We start from the raw sequence: 20773 nt of genomic DNA, 5'->3' as shown, positions 1-20773 counted from the left end.
GACTTCCTTTTAAAAAGAATTCCTTTGGATGCTGGCTTGCATATAAGGGACAAATGTGGAATTAGGGAGGTTGGCTAGAAGGCTATTATAATAATCCAGGTGGGGTAGATGAGTTTGCTAGCAGTGTAGGTGATGAGAAGTGATTGACTTCTTGATATAATTTAAAGGTAAAGCTTGCAGAATTTGCTGATGTATAGGATGTGTGACGTGAGTGAAAGAAAAGGAGTCATGTATGACTCCAAAGTTTTTGACCTGGGCAACTGGAAGGATGAAGTTACCGTTTACTGTAATGGAAAACTCTGTGAAAGGAGCTGTTTGGGGGATGAGATGATCAGGAGTTAAATTTTGACATGTAAAGTATAAAAATGCCCATTACACATGCCAGAAGACAACTTGGGTAGGCAGAGATATAAATTTGGTTTGAAGTAGTAGAGACATAAATCCAGGAGTTCTCGGCATATTACATGAGATAATGTATCTAATGTACAAGTATCAATAATACCCAGTGAATGACAATCTTTGGAGACCTTCAAAGTTCCAGATTTATACATAGAACTGCCTACTGGACATCTCCAAATGGACATGTCTCAGGCATCTAAAAAACTCAACTTCTCTGTCCTATTAAACCTGCATCTTCTCCTGAATCCAACTCTTAGTATCCTACCCAGAAACCTGGAATTCAGCTTTCACTCCTTCTTACCTACCTCCCCCATCCAATCAGTCACCACATCCCGTTGATTCTTTTCAATATTTCTTCAATCTGTTCTCTCCTTTCTGTTTACATCACCACTGTCTTAGTCTTAATGCTTCCTGTCTAAATTACCACAACAAACTCCTTGTCTCTTTTCCTTTAGATTTACCACTCAGTCTTTCCCTTGCATCATCATGTCAATCCTCTATTTTAAATTCTTAGAGTTTCCCCATCTCAGGATGAAATACAAACTCCTTAGTGTGGATTAGAAGGTCCCTACTTCCCTCTTTAGCCTTAGCTTTCACAGTCTTCTCGCTTGTACTCTGCATTTCAGCCTTGCTATCTCTGCTTCGGAGTCCTTGGGTGGCACAAAGGGTTAAACGCTTGGCTAATAACTGAAACTTTGGTGGTTCAAATCCACTCAGAGACACCTTGGAAACAAGGCCTGGCAGCCTATAATTGCAGGCATTGAAAACCTGCAGGTCTACTCTGAAACACATGGTACAACCATGTGTCAGAATTGCCTCAACAGCCACTGGTTTGTTTTTGTTTTATCTCTGACTCAGTCTTGAAAACTAAATTTAAGGCTCACCTCTTCCAGGAAGCATCTCTTGACTGTGCATGCATAGCATCCCACATGTTCCTCTGTCTTAGCCAAGGCTTCAAACTGGTTCATTCCAGTTGGCACCCCTGCTGAGAATCTGCATTTCTAACAAGTTCCCAGATGATGCTAATGCTGTTGGTTAGGGACCAATTCTGAGAATCACTAGTAGAGTAAAAAAACTGTTGCCATAGAGTTGATTCCGACTCATAGCGACCCTACAGGACAGAGTAGAACTGCCCCACGGGGTTTCCAAGGAGTGGCTGGTGGATTTAAACTGCTGACCTTTTGCTTACTAGCTGAGCTCTTAACCACTGTGCCACCAGGGCTCCACTGGTAGAGCAGTGGTTCTCAAAATTTTTTGTACATGAAGAATCACCTGGGGATCTTGTTAAACTGTAGATTCTGATTCAGTATATCTGGGGTGGAAATGCAAAGTCTCAGCAGGGGTCCAACGGGAAAGGAACGGTTTGAAGCCCTGGTCTTAGCTTTGCAAACTGTATTGTCAGTGACTATTTGCTGAGCTTATAACCCCTTCTTTGCTTTGAGCTGCTTGAAACTAATGATTGATCTTTCTCCCATATCTCTAGCCTTTATCACAGAGTCAGCTGTATATTAAGTAATGCACAAATATTTCCTGAATGAAACAAGTGACTGAATAAAAACCAGTGTTGAGAGAAGTTTATCTCATGAAATCATTGTAATGCTGCTTACCTGAACATTTTTATATGCTTCCAGACAGGTAATAATTATGTCAGCAAGAATGGTGCCCTTTCCTTCTCCTTGTTCTTGCTGGATCTTTAAGTCTCCTGTTCTAGCATTGTTTTATTTTTGCTTGGAAATCAAAATGCTTTTAATGTACCTTGTAAATGGTAATATATTCTTGATTTTTTAAAATTGATTACATTCAACTTTTGCTGAATGCGTAATGTAGAAAATTTGACAAATGGTTCAGTATGTCAATTTTTGTAGTAATGAGCTTTGGTGTTCTACAGTGTCTGGAAAACTGGCATGCAGCTATGAAGATTAAAATCGTGCTTTAGAATAACATTCAAGGGATGGGTCAAGGAATAATGTTCTTAATATATGGTTAAATGGGGAGGACAGTATGCACAGTGTCATCTCATACATATAAAATACAGGAGGCCTTACAGATGATTTTGGTTTTCTTCTTTGTGCTTTTCATTTCAGCCCAGCTATCTGTGTCTTGGAGTCAAACTTTTTTACATCCAACCTGTATTATTTTGGTAATGATTTTCCAAACCCTCAAAAATTTCTATTATTTTTAAAGTATCATAAACTGAAAATAAAAGAAGAAGATTTTACTTGTATAATGGTTTGATAGACAGAAATATTGAAGGCCTACAAAATTTGGCAAACTGCAAGATCAAGAAAATTAAGTCTGGAGTATTGGAAATGCCCAGGGTTGTTTGATGAACAAATTAGATAATGTCTGTAAAAATATTTTATGAATTATTTGTGTAATTATTGGTCTAATGCCCATGTCCTCCTCTATAAACTCCATGAGGGAAAGAATCTTGTTTGCTGCTATCTACACAGTGCCTATCACAAAATATGTGTTCAGTAAAGATTTGACAAATGTATGGATATTTAGTTTTGATAATTGATGATTATTTTGTAGGAGATGGCTTCACAATCCCTCAGGTCAAATTCTGAATTCCCGTCATTGAAGATCTACTCATCTATTCCACAATGTACCTTTCTAGCCCAATAGTATGATACACACAACCTCCACTCAAGACATTCAAGGATGCTATCTCCCTAACTATTAGTGCCTTCCTTACTTCTCTGCCGAAAGTCTTTTAATGCCCAGCTAAAATCCAAAATCTTCCTTTGAACTATTTTAACACAAGCTTATTTGACTTCTTGGACTGTCAATTTTTTTTAAACATTTTTAATGCCTTATTGTTTTTTGCATTTTCTATTCTCGGAATAGGGCAGCCCTTTCAATGTAGTAAATATCCAATAAATATTTGTTGATTTAATTATTTTCACAACAACCTATTAGTTTACGATTTTTATTCCAATAAAGGTAAATCGATTTGCTGAAACGCTTTCCTTACTCATATTAAGTTGTAATTAAGTGTTTTGAGTAATTCTTTGAAAGTATTCTCACCAATAAATGCAGCTTGTCATAAAAAATCATTGTAGCAATGTCACAGTCTATTAGAAAGGTCCGGAATAAGCAGCTCATCTCCCAATTCCAGGAATCTGTGTCATGCGTTATGTTTTGCCATAATTCCTTGGATTTTTTCCATTATCTTATCCAATTAATAAGGTTGAAATAATGGCAATTGTCATTCAGGATCTAAAATTATAGTACACTTCATGCCTTAAATCATTCTATGCGTAAATTAGGTGCTTAACAAAGCCTGTAATCCATCATCCAAGGAGCTAAATATAGAGTTCAGTTAAAAAAAAAAATTGTGTGCGTGGCTGGGGAAACGCCCGGGTGTAGTTAGTGGTGAGTGGAACGCTGGGCCAGGTGCAAGACTCTCAGAGATGTTTTTATGTATCCCTAGCCAACTATCTCCACATAAAACTCCGGTTATTTATTTGCACTACTGCAGAGCAGAGTCAACTCTAACGTCCCTCAAACCAGCTTTGTACAAATATAAAAATGCTTTAGCTGGCGGTTCCTAATTTTTTATTTTTTACCACAAAATCAGCAAGGCAGATACATCGCTTTATCTCAGGGCCCCTCGGGGGTCATTTAGAATTATGACTTTGAATTGCGCGCACGTCCCAAATTAAAGCAAATGCATGGAGACGTACAGATTTGACGACTGCGACAAAATGTTAAAATTTAACCGTTGGACGCTTGGGGCGGGACGGTCCGGACGCCCGGAGCCGACACGGCCCCGGCGCGGGCGGCAGGGCGTGAAGCAGTCTGACTTTTCCCCAGCGCTTTGTTTTTCCCCTCACAAAAATAGCAAACCAGGGGCGGGAAGTCGCCCGGTCTCTTTTTTTTTCCTCCAGGCTATCACGGTGGAAGGAGAAGACGGAAGCGGGAGAAGCGCGACGCCCGCCCCGAAAGAACCGCCGCGCCTCTGCAGCAGGGTTCGGCTATCGCGCACCAGCCACTTCCAGAACGCTCCGAGGCGCTTCTACAAGCCCCGCCCCCTGCCGGGGTTTCCCCGCCACCCGCCCTCATTTGCATGGCGCTGCCCCTCCCCCGCTACTATTGGCCGGCGCCGTGCCCCTCCCACTACCCTCGCACCCCACCCCCTACCCCCCACACCAAGGCAGGGTTCCGTCCCCCGAGCCGCCCGGAGCTGCGGGCAGCGGGCGGACTGTTAAACCGCGGCGACGGCCGGGGCGGGAGCGGGGCACGCTCTGGAGACGAGTCAGCGGCGCCCCTGGTGGGGGGAGGCGGGCGGGCAGCTAGAGATCACCTCAGCAGCCCCCACCACGGCCGGACCGAAGGTGCGGCGGCGGAGGGGAGCCAGGGCGCCCCAGCAGGCGAGTGGCCGGCGTCTCAGCGGCGGGCTGAGGGGGGTGGTTCTCTTCTGCCGGGGACCGCGGCAGCGCGGGGAGGGAAGAGCGGAGGAGACCGCTGGGTGGACTTGCGGGCCCGGCGGCCGACCCGCAGCCTCCTCGCCCCCCGAATTCTCTGGGCTGTTGGACTCTGGGTCCCGGCACACGATCGCGCTCTAGGACAGGGGTCGGATCGCAGCCAAATTTAAACGGCTAAATCTAACAGCCCTGGCAGAAGCGGAGCGGAGGGGAGGGGAGAGGAGATGGAGGGAGGGGCGAGGGTGGACCTAGACGCGGGTCACGTGGGGGAGGGGAGGGGCTTGGCCTGCGTCCCTTTTGTTTTGGCTGGCGCGTGCGCAGAAGGCAGAACACGTGGGCTCCTGGGCCCGCCTTTTGCCTCGGCGGCGGCACCTTGCCCGGCGCGGTTGTGGCGGCGACTGCTTTGGAGGAGCTCTGGGACAGAGCCGTCTGTGTTAGATGCCTTTCTTGTTTAATTGATTTTATAATTTATTTCAGGCAAACGTTTATTTGGCTTTTAGAATTATTTGGGGGAGAGGGGACTCTAGAGTGTTATTGAGTGATGGTGCTTTCAAGTTTATGTCACTTCTCTGTGGAAACAGAGGATGTGTGGTGGTTGGTAGCAAGAAATGCAGGGTTATGTGCTGATCGTTTTAGAAATCACAGGAAAGAAAGAGGCTGGCTTCACAGCCAAGAGAGAAGGCAATGGATGGACATTCTTGTAATGTTTTCTTACTCCTGGAGAATTAGTGTTTGGCTCATTTCTACCCTGCCTCGCCCCTGACTTGTCCACTCCTCCCTTCCTTTCCGATCAGTGGCATTACGGGGGGGATTTTTTTTTTTTTAATTTGGGAAGTACATTTTGTTTTTGACTCTCCTAATTTAAGAACAGTCCTGTACTGGCGAGATCAAAGAGGACAGCTTCCTTCGGCTTTCCTTAACCAGCTTGCTTAACTTCGTGCCGAGTTTGGGTCAGTAGAAATGTTTTTTCAATGCTGGATGGGGCAAGTTCGTTAGTAACAAAACCTAGTGAAATATTTACCAATACTGCAGACAAAACTGGCATTGTTTTTGACTATGAAAAAGTGGCTTTAAAAATAATTCAGTAATGGAGAAAAACCTGGTGTTCTGGAATGCAGATTGCCTGAGAAAGGTTTACCAGTGAGTCGTCTCTGCCCTTTCCAGCTCTTACTAGCTGTTTTTCTTGGGCAAGTCACAACCTCTCTGATCTCAGTCTTTTTCCTCTTGTAAATATTTCCCAATATTGTCCCTGCTTTATGAGGTTGTTATGAGGATCAAGTGCCTTGTATTAGTAAAAGTGATTTGTAATCTATACTAATACTACACATTCAAAAAAATCGCTTAGTAATACGGTTTTATAACAAAAGTCAGGCTTTTAAAAACCAGCATACAGGAGGATTATAAAGAATGCATGTGTCATGAAATAGAATATATTTGAATATTCTCAAAATCTGTTTTAACTATTACCTTTGATTCTTCTTCAGCTTCCTTATTCAGATCAGTGTTAAGATCTGCCACCATTTCTTCCTTGCAGCTGTAGTTTTAATCTACAAGATAATCATTACTTCTCTTCCTCAGCCCTTCTGGGGTAATTTTTTCGTGAAACTTTTCTTAATCAAGACCAATTCTATCACATTGATTTTTACATTTACATTTTTATTTTGTTGATACGTGCTTAGTCAAGTAGCAGTTGCTTATTTTGTAAAATAGTCTTTTATTATGAAATTTGTTTTCCTAAAATTGGGATTATACTGCATTTTCACGTAATTTTACCTCAGAAACATTTCTGTATCATTATATATTCTTTGAAAACATTTTTACTAATTGATGAACATTTTATCATATAAATATCATATTTTAAATATTTCTTATTGGCAGATGTTTGGGATGTTTCTAATGTTTTATTAGTATACGTTTTTCTACACAGAATAGTCTTGTACATAAATCTCTGAAATTCTTTTCATTAGATTTGTATAAGGGGAATACTGGGTCAAAGATTCTGGATTTTTTAAGGCTCTTGGAACATCACCAAATTATGTTCCAGAATGTTGTATGGATTTATGCTCATCTAGTTGTATGAGTATGCCTCCCATTATATTTTTGTTCATCATCCTGTATTAGCATTAAAACAAAAAACCTTGCTTTCATTTGCATTGCTTTATTTTTCTTATGTCTGAAATGCATTCGTTTTATCTTCCTAATTTATTGTAAGCTGCTTGAGGGAAAGGAATGTGTTTCATATTGGACAGGCTGCTAATTACACAGTGTGTCTTCAATAAATACTTGTCAGTTGACTACTGGTATGTGTACCTTTTTGATCTCAGGAATGTCAGGAAATTGTGTCTTCTACTTTTTGTCTTGGAAACCCTGGTGGTGTGGTGGTTAAGTGCTACAGCTGTTAACCAAAAGGTCGGCAGTTCGAATCCACCAGGCGCTCCTTGTCTTACTCAGTTTAAGAGTACACTGTTGGCAATATACAATTATTGTTTAACTGATTCCATTCAGGTTGGGGAGCCTAACTACAATTATCACGGTTACCTACTACAATTTCTAGTGACTTCCCACTATCCACCTATTCTATTATGCAAGAGCTTCTTCCAGTTTTGACGCTGTGTATCATGTTAACGGAGCCCTGGTGGCTCTGTGGTTAAGTGTTACGGCTGTTAACCAAAAGGTCAGCAATTCAAATCCACCAGCTGTTCCTTGGAAACCCTATGAGGCAGTTCTGCTCTGCCCTATAGGGTCGCTATAAGTCAGAATCATCTTGATGGCAAAGAGTTTGGTGTGGTTTTTTTTTTTTTTTTGGTAGCATGTTAGCTTAGAGTATTTCATTTACCCGTTCATCTAAGGAGCTCTGGTGGTGCAGTGGTTAAGTGGTTGGCTGCTAACCGTAAGGTTGGCATTTTGAATCCACCAGCTGCTTCTGCGAGAAACATGTGACAGTCTGCTTCTGTAAAGATTTACAGCCTTGGAAACCCTATGGGACAGTTCTCCTCTCTCCTATGGGGTCACTATGGGTCAGAATCGACTCAGCGCCAATGGATTTTGGTACTCGTTTATCCAGAATTCACTTAAATTTAACTCTATTCATTCTAGCTTCACTTTTATAGTCTTTTCTGTATTAAAAAAAAATGCCTAGTGTTTTAAAGTTCCTTTGTTTCATTATTCAGATTATTCTTGTTAGCCTATCTGTTATGGTCCATAGCATCTTACTACCTTTAACCTGCTACATATACCTTATATGTAATTCTTGTTTTCATGTATTCAGTCAGTTATCTCATGTCCTTTTACGTTTGTTTATACAGTATTAGATGGTGGTTGAAGGAGGCAGAAAGTGGCTTCCTTCAAGTTTATAATTGTGTTTAGTGATTGAGTTCGTTAAGTTATCAAACAGTATGGAATGAGTTTGTTAGCAACAGAAGTGACAGTTAATAGGGAATTAGTAACCAATTTACTGACTTGAAAGCATATCACTTCTTATACCTCTAATTTTCTAAGTATTGCAGAATTGGGAGGATATGCATTCATTTATAATATTGAGGCTTTGTTAATATTTTTATACTTTTAGGAACTTTTTAGTTATTCTTTTATAATATTGAAGCTTTGTTTCCATTCCTGTAAGACCAAGAATTCTCAGGCATGTTACTTTTAATAATTTTTTTGTTTGTACATTTTTATTTGGCTACATTTTTATCTGGCTACATTTTTATCTGGCTATATTTTTATCTTGTTTACACTTTATTTGGTTAATATTTAAGCATATGAAGTCAAAATGTATAGACTTAGCAAATGTTATAGTGCCTGTCTAAGTGTAAATTTAAAAAAAGAGATTCTTTTATATCCCAGTGAGTCATGCACTTTTAAATGAATAGTGATAATTTTGCTTGAAGCGTGATCTGTTTGATGTGTTATGTGGCCACCCAAGTGGCTTTATCTTTAATTAAATTCCTTTGTCTTCAAAGAGAATTCCTTTTTAGGCATAGTTTTCAAAGTGGAAGAAGTTCATGCTTATAAACATTATTGAATAAAAAGAACTGAGCTAAGTGTACCCAGGTCATACCAGTTACTGTAGTGTTTCTTGCTGTAAGTTGAGACTTCCCATTATGTCACATATAAAGAAATCTTAGAAACATGACACTGTATTTTGTATTCCTACCCTCCATTAGTTCCTATGTATATTGCACCAATGTGAACTCATTCTCATTTTGTTATTTTTAATGGGTTTGCCCTTTATGATTACAAATTAGAAATTTTGAGCCCCTGTGTATTTGAACGGAGCCCTCGTTGCTCAGTGGTTAGAGCTTGGCTGTTAACCAGAAGGTCAGCAATTTGAGTTCACCAGCCCCTCCTTGGAAACCCTATGGGGCAGTTTTACTCTGTCCTATAGGGTCGCTATGAGTCGGAATCAACCTGACAGCAACAGGTTTGTTTTTTTGTCTTTTATTTGAATAATATTTATAAGAGCATCTCATAGTTTGTTAAAGAATGTGTCTTTTTTTTCCTGCTTTTTTCTTACTGTTACTACATGGATCAGCTATCTGAAACACATTTAAGTTATAAATGTGGAAATTAATATCTGATCTTACTTTAGAATTCTCCCCTCTCTCAAAATGCTGTTGGTAATCTTTTCACTTTCTTTTAGCTTAAGAATAAGGGGACTAACTGAAAGGTTGGCGATTTGAACCTGCCTAGAGATGCCTCACAAGACAGGCCTGGTGATCAGCTTCCGAAGGTTGACAGCCTTAAAAATGCTATGGAGCAGTTCTACTCTGCAGACATGGGCCTGCCGTGAGTCAGAATCGACTCAATGGTAACCAACAACAAAGTCCCTTCCAAGTTGGCCCCATTTCGTAAGATAACACCACCAACAACCTAGTTGTTCAAGCCAAAAACCTAGGCATCATCCTTGATTCTTTTCTTTCCATTAAGCCCCACAAAATCTTGGCCATCAAAAGTTTCATTCACTACCTTGAAACCTGTTCTAAATTCACTCTTTTTTTTTACCCCCATTTCTACGCTTTTCTCTCTAGTCCAAGCTGTCAGTACTATATCTCATTTAGGTTACTCCGGTAATCTCCTTCCTCGTCTCCTTGCTTCCATTCTTGCTCCATTACAAATCTTTTCTCTACAGAACAGCCAGAGTAATTTTAAAAAAATAAAATAAGGTATATAAATCATATCATGTTACTCCCTTGCCTAAATCTCTCTAGTGACTTTCTTTTGACTTGTGTAAAATGTCCATTGTGTGGCCACTATCTACCTTTCTGATTTTATTTCCTATCACTCTGTCTCTGGCTCATTAAGTTCTAGATATATTTGCTATTTTTGTTCCATAAATACCAAATTTATTCCTGCCCTAAAGCTGCCTATTAATCGACCTTATTCTTTGGAAGGCCCTTCCCCCAAATTTTTGGTTAGTTTCTTAATGTCATTTTAGGTCTCAGACCAAATGCTGCCCACAGAGAGGCCTTCCCTCATCTACAAGTCTGTTAACCTCCACCCATGTTTATCATTTTCACTGCCATCTTTCTAGTAACTAGGACAGTGTCTTTCACATGTTGCTCAATAAGTACATATTAATGCACCTCACAACACAGCTACCACCTGTTTGTCAGTGGAGGCTTATGTGTTGCTGTGATACTCAACAGGCTTTAGCAACACTTCCAGACTAAAGGAAGATTAGGAAGAAAGGCCTGGTGATCTACTTCCAGAAAAATCAGCCAGTGAAATTCCTGTGGATCACAATAGTTTGATCCCATTGTGCTTGGGATCACCTTGAGTTGAGGTCAACTCGATGGCAGCTAACAGCAACAACAACAACAACTAATCTATTGAACGTTCAGTTTTGACTCAGTATACATTAAATAGCAGACTAGCAGTGCAGTGGTTAAGTGCTCAGCTGCCAACTGAAAGGTCGGTGGCTTGAACCTACCAGCTGCTCTGTGGGTGAAAGATTACGTATGGAATACACTTTATGGAACTGATAGAGATCATCTTGAGGTGAATTTGCAGAATTAACATCTTAATAATACTGAATGATCTAATCCATAAACACTCTGTATGTCTTAATTTATTTAGACCTTCCCTTTTTCTTTAATTGCTTTTGTGTATTTTCTCAGCATATAAATCCTGCACATATTTTGTTAGATTTAAAACCAAAAGCAAATCTGTTGTCGTCTAGTCGATTCTGACTTATGGTAACCTGTGTGTCAGAGTAGAACTGTACTCCATAGGGTTTTCAATGGCTGTAATCTTACAGAAGTAGATTACCAGGCCTTCCTTGTGTGGTGCTGCTGGGTGGATTCAAACCACCAACCTTTCAGTTAGTAGCTTAGTGCAAGTTGTTTGTGCCACCCAAAGACCTATACTTAAGTATTTTATACTTTATACTTAAGTATTTCATGCTTTTTGGAGTTCCTGGAATTAGTACTGTTTTCAAAATTTCTATTTTCAGGTTTTCATTTCTAGTGTATAGAAATACAGTTGATTTTTATATGTTGACCTTGTATCCTGCTACCTTACTGAATTTGTTTATTAATTCTAGGAGGTTTTGTGTGTGTGTGTGTGTTTGTAGATTCCTTTGGATTTTCTACATAAAAAATTATGTCACCTATGAATAGAGACAGTTTTATTTCTTCCTTTCCACTCTGTATGCCTTTCATTTCTTTTTTATTGTTCCGTTGCACTAGCAAGGACCTTCATTACGACGTTGAATAGGAGTGGTGATAGCAGAAAGCTTGTCTCATTCCAGTTTTAGGGCAAAAACATTCAGTCTTTTCACCATTAATTATGATGTAATCTTTAAACTTTTGTGTAGATGCTCTTTATTAGGTTAAGGAATATCCATCCCTTTTCTTCCTCCTTCGTCTTTTCTTTTATCATGAATGGATATTGAATTTTGTCAAATGCTTTTCCTGCATCTGTTGAGAACGTAAGGTTTTTCTTTTTTCAGGCTTCTGATAGAGTGAATTTCATTGATGGATTTTTTTTTTTTTAAGGTGAACCAGCCTTGTATTCCTGGAATAAACCATAGTTAGTAGTGACATACTGTCTTTTTATATATATTGCTGAATTTGTAGCATATATTTTAAAAATTGTAATTGAGATAGATGTTGTTAATACTTATAACTACTTAAACCCAGGAACACCTTTGAAAATCATGATCCACTGATTTTTTTGTTCATTAATTCTGTCAACAAATACATAAGAATAATTGTGTGCCAGGCATTGTTCTGAATGCTGGGAATTAAAGCATTGAACAAAATAGAGTTCCTGCCCTTAAACTATATTCCTCCCTAGAATGTAATATAATATCAGGTAGTGATTAGTGCTGTGAAGAACAATAAAGCAATGTAAGTGAATAGAGAGTCATGAATTGAGGGACTGAGGTTTGTTAAATATGTTTGTCAGGGAACGACTCTGATTGGGTGACCTTAGAGCAGAAACATGAGTGAAGTGAGGCAGCAATGTTATTTGTGGGAAATTGCTCCAGGCTAAGAGAATAGCAAGCACAAAGTCCCTGAGCCAGAAACTTAACTTGGTGTGTTTTAAGAATAGCGTGGAGGCCAGAGTTTTCTGGAATGCAGTGAGCCATGGAGAGAGTTGTAGAAGGTGAGGTAGTCAGGGTCCTGATAAGGTAAAACTTTGTAAGCCATGGTAAGGACAACTTTGGATTTTATTCTAAGTATAATGGAAGCACTCATTCACTCGCCCAGTATTTACTGAGCACCTGCTATCTGTCAGACACTTTTTCATGTTGTGCATACAGTAGTTAAAATAGTCAAGAAATCCAAGCCTTTATAGAGCTTTCAAGTGCTAATGATTAAGTGCAGTTTATGCAATATGGAGATGGTAAGAAGTGGTAGAGTTTAGAATATTCAGTTTGGAAACATATGCAGTGATTACATATTTAAATAGTTGAAATCATTGGAATAAATGCACTTATGTTTTACCTTTTTTACCTACATAAGACATATCTGTTGAGTTTCTTTTGGTTGCAAAGTATAGATACTTGTTCAGGCTTGGATTTTTATAAGGATACACTTGGGAATAGAGTACAGAGAGACTTCCTGGAAATCCTAGAATAGGAACTATGATACGGCTGGGCCTTCTACAGATTAGAAGCCAAAAGTATTTATATCCAAGTATATTAGTTATCTACTGCTGTATAACAAATTACCCCAAAATTTAGTGGCTTAAAATACCATTTATTATCTCACAGTTTCTGTGGATCAGGAATCTAGGCATGGCTTAGCTGGGCGCCTCTTGCTTAAGGTCTGTTGTAAGGCTGCATTAAAGGTATTGACTCATGGCTTGGCTGGGGAAAGATCTGCTTCTCAGATCACTTGCTTGACTGTTGGCATGACTTTGCTGTCTGTATGCTGGAGATATCAGTTCTTTGCCCTCTTGGGTCTCTCTAGCTCATAACATGGCAGCTAGCTTCCCTGAGTGAGAAAGGGTGACAAGATGGAAGTCATAGTCCTTTTGTAACCTAATCTCAGAAGTGACATTCCAGCACCTCTGTTGCATTCTCTTCACTAGAATTGAGTCACTAAATCCTTACTACCTTAAAGGAGAGGATTACACAAGGGCATGAATACCAGGAGGTGGAGATTATTAGGGTCATTTTAGAAGTTATCTACCACTTGCAGTAAGCTGTAGAGATCTCACCAGAAATGATTTGTGTGTTGTTTTATTGTAGTTCTCTACCGTAAGAGTGCCTTAGTCACTCTCCATCTCTGCATTTCTTTTTCTTCTCCTTTTGCTACCAACTATATTTTTAACTACTAATCTTTTCTTTACCTCTTATTTTTGGTTTCCCCTTATCTTCAGTTTATCTATGGCACAAGATGAACTCTCTTGCCTCATGATATTTTACCTTCTGCCCAGCTACTGACCATTTTGATTGTATCCATTAGCACCCTGTTTAGAATTTTCAAACATAGAATGGGGTGAGAGAGAGTAAAGGGTGGAGTACATAGAGATTGAATGGGGTGATGGAGAGTAGAGGATGGAGTGCATAGAGTTAGAATTGAGTGAGGGAGAGGAGGAGGTAGAGTACCTTATCTTTTGAATATGACTACATCAGCAGTGAGAACTATGGTTAAGACAGTTTTCCTTAGAGAGTTATGTAGTTATCTAAATACTGTTGGAGATGTTTATAGATTAGAAGGTATAGATCGTTGAATTGATCAAATGACTTAACTTGAAACTTGCAAAAAAATTTCCCAATGTTAGCTCATTTTATAATTTTTCTATTTCTCATAAAAATAGGCTATAAAATGTAAAAAAGGTTATTTTTGTCCTGTTTTCTGGATTTAGGATAAATGGGAATTATGTGTAGAATTTAATACTTTTTTTGAGATATTATATAAAAATGTGTAAGTTTTAAGACATACAGAATTGGGATTTTACAGAAGTACATACAATTATACAGTAAAGTATATATATATAAAAGGCAAACATTTAGTTTTATCACCCCAGAAATAACAATAAACATTGGTTCATTTTTACATTTAATCTTTTCTTTCAAGTAATAAAATTTTGTAGTTAAAGCTCAAATCTCCTTGAACTACATCTCCTAGTTCTATTCCATGAAACTTAGATATCTAATGCAATTACTGTTAAAAGTTTCATGGATTTTTTTTTTTTCACGTGTACAATTTAGTGACATTGTGTTTATCACGTTGTGCAACCATCAGCATTATCCATTTCCAGATTTTTCCATCATCCTTAATAGAAGCTTAGTGTCTCCTAAGCAATGAGTCCTCCTTTTCTCTTCCCTCCCACCTGCCCTTGGTAACCACAAATAATCTTAAGTCTATATACATTTGCCTGTTGTAGATATTTCATATAAGTGGAATCATACGTAAGTTGTCTTTTCGTGACTGACTTATTTCACTTAACATGATGTTTTCAAGGTTCATTCACATTGTAGTATGTGTCAGGACTTCATTTCTCTCTATGGCTAATATTCCATTGTATGTATGCACCACGTTTTGTGGACATTTAGGTTGTTTCCACCTTTTAGCTTTTGTGGATAGTGCTGCAGTGAACATCGGTGTACATATATGTGTGTGGTACTACTTTCAGATCTCTTGGGTATATATCTAGGAGTGGAATTGCTGGTCGTATGGTAGTTCTGGGAGCCCTGTTGGTACAATGGTTAAACGCTCAGCTGCTAGCCGAAAGGTCAGAGGTTAGAACCCACCAGCTGCTCTGCGGGGGAAAGATGTGACTGTCTGCTTCCACAAAGATTATAGCCTAGGAAGCCCTTTGGGGCAGTTCTCCTCTGTCCTATAGGGTTGCTGTGAGTTGGAATCGACTCAGTGGCACACATCAATCACATGGTAGTTCTATGTTTAAATTTTTGAGGAACCGCCATACTGTTTTCCTCAGCAGCTGTACTGTTTTACAGTCTCACCAGCAGTGAATGAGGGTTCCTATTTCTCCACTTCCTCGCCAACACCTGTTGTTTTCAGTTTTTTTAATCATGGCCATCTTAGTGGGGACAAAGTAGTAATCTCACTGTGGTTTTAATTTGCACTTCCCTAATGATTAGTTAGGGGGAATTGGTGGGTCAGTGGTAGAATGCTCATCTTCCATGCAACAGACAAGGATTTGATTCCTGGCCAGTGCACTTCAAGTGCAGCCACCACTTATCTGTCAGTGGAGGCTAGTGTGTTGCGATGATGCTGAACAGGTTTTAGCGAAGCTTCCATACTAAGACATTAGGAAGAAAGGCCTGGTGATCTACTTCCAAAAAATCAGCCAGTGAAAGCCATATGGATCACAATGATCTGATCCTATTGTTGGGGGCTAACTTGATGACAGCTAACAACAACAATGACTAATGATGTTGAGCGTCTTTTCATGTGCTTATTGGCTATTTGTATTTCTTCTCTGGTGAAGTATCTATTCAAGTCCTTCGTCCATTTTTTGATTGAGTTGTTTGTTTTTTTTGTTATTAAGTTATAGGAGTTCTTTATATATTCTGGAAATTAAAGCTTTGTCAGATATATGGTTCCGCAAAATTTTCTCCCAATTTGTAGGTTGTCTCTTTGTTGATAAAGTCCTTTAATGATGAACAGAAGTTTTTCAGTGTCGTATCTAAAATTCATCGTTGAAAATTAGACCCCAAAGCATTATCCTGTGTTTTCTTCCAAGAGTTTCATGATTTTAGATCTTACATTTAGGTCTTTGATTATTTTGAGTTAGTTTTTTATATGGTTTGAGATATTGATTCAGCCAGGCTCATTCTTTTGTTTATGGAAATCCAGTTGTCCCAGAACCATTTATTAAAGAGACTATTCTTTCCTCACTGGATGGATTTAGCAAGTTCGGTGGGTATTTTTCTGATCCATTCTTATTAATTCTATACACACACACGCTCACGTGTATAAAAACAAAAAAACAAAACAAAAAACAGACCCGTTGCTGTTGAGTCGAATCCGACTCATGGCAACCCTATAGAACAGAGTAAAACTGCCCCACAGGGTTTCTAAGCAGCGGCTGGTGAATTTGAACGGCTGACCTTGTGGTTAGTGGCCAAGCTCTTAACCACTATGCCACCAGGGCTCCCACACACATTTACATACATGTATATGGTATGGTTTTCTGTTTGTTTGTATTACATTTAATGGTACCGTACAATATATGTTCTGCATTTTTTTTTTTAACTTATTGTTTTTGAGGCATGGAAGAAAGACCTGGAGATCTGCTTCCATGAGATTACATCCAAGAAAACCTTGTGAAGTGCAGTTCTACTGTGATGCACATGGGGTCACCACGAGTCAGAATTAACTTGTCAGCAGTGGGTTTGGTTTTGGGGTTTGGTCGATATTTGTACATATTGATCTACTGCATTCTTCTTTAACTGGTAGACAGTATTCCATCATGTTTTTTTTTATCCATTCTCTAATTGTTAGACGTCTAGGTTGTTTTGAAAGAATGTTTTGCTTTTAAAAGCATTGCACCCTTGTGCACCTGTGACAAACATTATTGTCAAATCACTGAATGAATTTATAGTCCCAATAGATGTTAGAAATCTTATTTACCCATATCCTCATCATAAGTGATATTTTCTTACTGAACACACTTTTGTCAATTTGATGGTTGGAAAACTGGTTTCTTGTGCTATGTTAATCTACATTTCCCTTATTATAGTGAGACGAAGCATATGCCTAATGACCATTTGGATTTCATTATCTGCGACGTACCTGACTATATCCTTAGCCTATTTGTAGGAGTTCTTTATATATTCTGGACAGATGCGAATCCTTAGTCTTTTATACATGTTGCATATTCTGTCTCCGAGTCTATCAGTAGCTTTTAACCCTGTTTATGGTATTTTTTATTACATACACATTTTTGTGCCTTTTTTTTCGTCCACGATCTTTCTTGGTAATCTTTGCGAAGAATCAACTTTTGGTTTTTTGTTTTTAAGTAGGAATGAAGAGAGTAGAGTTACAGCTAGCACCAGAGGACATACAATATGGGAGTGTGGTCATTTAAATGACTATCACCCATCATGTGTATTGAAACAAAAATTATGGAGTATCACAGTTTCAAAGTATTAGGTATCTTCAAAAACTTACAATCATTAATGATACAAAAGTTTTTCATTAACTATTCAGGCATGATCATTTTTAATGGTGCTGGATTAATTTTTTTGTGAAGGAAAATACGTTTTTATAGTTTTTTAAAAATACAATGAAATTTGTCTAGTTACAGGATTAATCCTTAGTGATGATGTGGCACAGTCTTCACTGTTTTCCAGGCAGGAGTGACATCTTCTATAAATATAACTGATGACTATTTGTTTGTGAAAAGGGAAAAAAAATACTGCAAATGCTATTTCAGGAAAAATTTACGCACATTGCAGATTGGGCAAGTTTTCATTATTATTTTTAAGAACTGTGAAATTATGTAAATACATTCTTGTTTGTTCAGTTCATGTAGGTCTTTTTACAAATACTATTTAAACCCATTGCTGTTGAGTCGATTATGACTCATAGTGACCCTATAGGACAGAGTAATACTGCCCCATAGGGTTTCCAAGGAGTGGCTGGTAGATTCGAACTGCTGACCTTTTGGTTAGCAGCCATAGCTCTTAACCACTTCGCCACCAGGGCGAATACTATTTAGCATATTTTAATTATTATTAATAGTGTTCAGTTTGTGAAAATTAGCTTGAGAAACACAGGTTTAGAGCAATTTATTTTATTTCATAAAGACAAGTATTTTAATTTTCAGCTGAAAGTATGGGATTGAGTCACATTTTGAAGTATGGTTTCTAGATTTCAGGTCGGTAATTTTTTTTTTTTGACTCTTACTAAACATTGTCAACAAGTGGAATCCTGAGATTTAATTACATCCACAAATATTTGTTGAACTATTTATTTTGTTAGGTAATGTGTAACTTTGATTGGAATTTTGAATATTTGGCCCCCAGGCAGAGTGAGGAATACTTTGTTTAGTCCTGGTCGAATCCCTTGTGAGCAAGAGTGGAGATAGTGTTGGGAATGGGGAGATAAAGGAGGAGTTTCGTTCCATTCACATTTTAATGAGAAACATCAAAATTGTTGCCCTTGGAACAAGTGTAAGCATAAACATTTTTCTAGATATTTGATAATTTATTTTTACCTTATTTTAGGTTTCCAGTAATTATCTGCAGGAATCGCCATGACCCCAGCTCTGAGGGAGGCAGCAACAAAGGGTATCTGCTTTTCATCTTTGCCAAGTACCATGGAGTCTGACAAGATGTTATGCATGGAAAGTCCAAGAACTGTAGATGAAAAGCTAAAGGGAGACACTTTCTCTCAGATGCTGGGATTTCCAACTCCTGAACCTACTCTTAACACTAATTTTGTGAATTTAAAACACTTTGGCTCCCCTCAGTCTTCAAAACATTATGAGACGGTTCTTTTAATGAGTTCTAATTCTACATTAAATAAATACAGTGAGAATTATAAACAAAAGAAATTAGGGGAACCCAACTGCAATAAGCTGAAAAAAATACTGTGTAATGGCAGCAACATTCAGCTCAGTAAAATCTGTCAGTCTCATTCTGAAGAGTTCATCAAAAAGCAACCTCTGTCAGATACCACAAGCCAGTGCATGACAGATGTACAAATTATTTTGGATTCAAATATAACCAAAGACACTAATGTAGATAAAGTACAATTGCAAAACTGTAAATGGTACCAAAAGAGAGCACTTTTGGATAAAGTCACTGATGCTGAGATTAAGAAGGGTTTATTGCACTGTGCTCAAAGGAAAATTGGGCCTGGCCACTCAGATGTGCCTATTACTTCCTCAGCTGCTGAAAAAGAGGAGGAAGTGAATGCTCGTTTACTTCATTGTGTAAGCAAACAGAAAATTTTACTCAGCCAGGCTAGAAGAACTCAGAAACATTTGCAGATGCTCCTGGCAAAGCATGTTGTTAAGCACTATGGTCAGCAAATGAAATTTTCTGTGAAGCATCAGCTCCCCAAAATGAAGATCTTTCATGAACCTACCACAGTTTTGGATAACAGTTTACCTAAATGCACTGAAATTAAGCCAGAAGTCAACGTATTGACTGCAGAGAATAAATTGTGGGATGATACAAAAAATGGCTTTGCACGGTGTTCAGCTGCAGAAATCCAAAGATTTGCACTGTCTGCTACAGGGCTGTTGTCTCATGTTGAAGAGGGTCTGGATTCTGATGCAACTGATAGCAGCTCTGATGACGATTTGGATGAATGTACCATTAGAAAAAATGTGGCAGTGTAAGTGCAAAATTATTATTAGATCTTTTACTGTTTGATATATATAGCAGCAATTTTGTCTTGGTTTCAATACATGTTAAAAGGAAATAGATTTTCTGAAATCTTAATGGTATAATCTTTTAAGTTGTAAAACTGATGAATTTAAAATGTTTCATTGGTTAAACTATTGTGTGTGAGTATATACAGACTATTCACAGATAAGTTACTCAACTGCTTTCTTTACCTAGGAAAAACCCATGTAGGAATAATAAAAAGTAATTAAGCTATGAGTAGGCATATTTTTCTGTTCTTGAATTAGAAGAGACTGTGGACAAGACCCAAATCTTTGCTGATGTGATCTAGTCAATATGAATAGCTAAAACTAGAAAAATTTAAAGTCTGCACATAAAGCTCCCTCACTGGCTTGAAGAATTTATCAGTTGTAAGGTACATCTAAGTTGACCTGCTGTTTTTTTTAAAAACTATTTATATACTCATATTCACAGCTTTCAGCTCTGGCCTTTACCAACTTAGTGAATTTTCGCTGGAGTAATTACAAATCTATAGTGTCAGCTATGAGGTATTTGTTGAATTCTTTATTATATGCTAGATACTAGAGATTCAGTTGTAGGCAAAATATTCAGTCTCTGCACTTTTGAGAATTTACTTGAGAGGGAAGTACTTAGATATTTAAAAAAGAGAGAGAAATGTTTTCAATTATCACAGCATGTTAACACTCCAGAACAGCGCTGTCCAAGAGAAGTTTCTGAGATGATGGAAATGTATATCTGTGCTATTCAGTAGGCACTAGCTTCGTGTGGCTATTCAGCACTTGAAATGTGGTTAGTGTAACTGAGGAATTAAATTTTTAATTTTAATTTTAATTTAACTAGCCAGACAGAACATAATTTTTTTTAAATTGTGCTTTTAGTGAAAGTTTACAATTCAAGGTAGTTTCTCATACAAAATTTATACACGTATTGTTATGTGACCCTAGTTGCTGTCCCTATACTGTGACAGCACACTCTTCCTTTCCACCCCAGATTTCCCGTGTCCATTCAACCAGCTCCTGACCCTCTCTGCCTTCTCATCTCGCTTCCGGACGAGAGCTGCTCATTTAATCTCATGTATCTACTTGAGCTAAGAAGCACACTCTTCACGAGTATCATTTTATGTCCCATAGTCCAGTCTAAT

The 20773-nt window shown here is 38.4% G+C and overlaps 1 protein-coding gene across 3 annotated transcripts in view; it reads left to right on the top strand.

Moving 5' to 3' along the window:
* The first annotated feature begins 5756 nt into the window (after positions 1 to 5756).
* The window catches only part of KANSL1L (KAT8 regulatory NSL complex subunit 1 like), a 144775-nt gene continuing 129758 nt past the window's right edge, over positions 5757 to 20773 (top strand). For 2 of the 3 annotated variants that reach the window (XM_023731224.1, XM_023731222.1), the window contains exons 1-2: positions 5757 to 5779; positions 18484 to 19600. In XM_023731224.1, coding sequence (XP_023586992.1) covers positions 18513 to 19600 — 1088 coding nt within the window. In that variant the 5' untranslated portion in view covers positions 5757 to 5779; positions 18484 to 18512. Of the gene's footprint in view, positions 5780 to 15879; positions 16172 to 18483; positions 19601 to 20773 lie in introns of those variants that run through there. The other variant, XM_023731223.1, reaches the window with a different exon arrangement.

This window comes from Trichechus manatus, unplaced genomic scaffold (assembly GCF_000243295.1).
Source record: "Trichechus manatus latirostris isolate Lorelei unplaced genomic scaffold, TriManLat1.0 scaffold00041, whole genome shotgun sequence".
NCBI lineage: Eukaryota > Metazoa > Chordata > Mammalia > Sirenia > Trichechidae > Trichechus > Trichechus manatus.
This window is presented reverse-complemented; position numbering and strand designations above follow the sequence as displayed.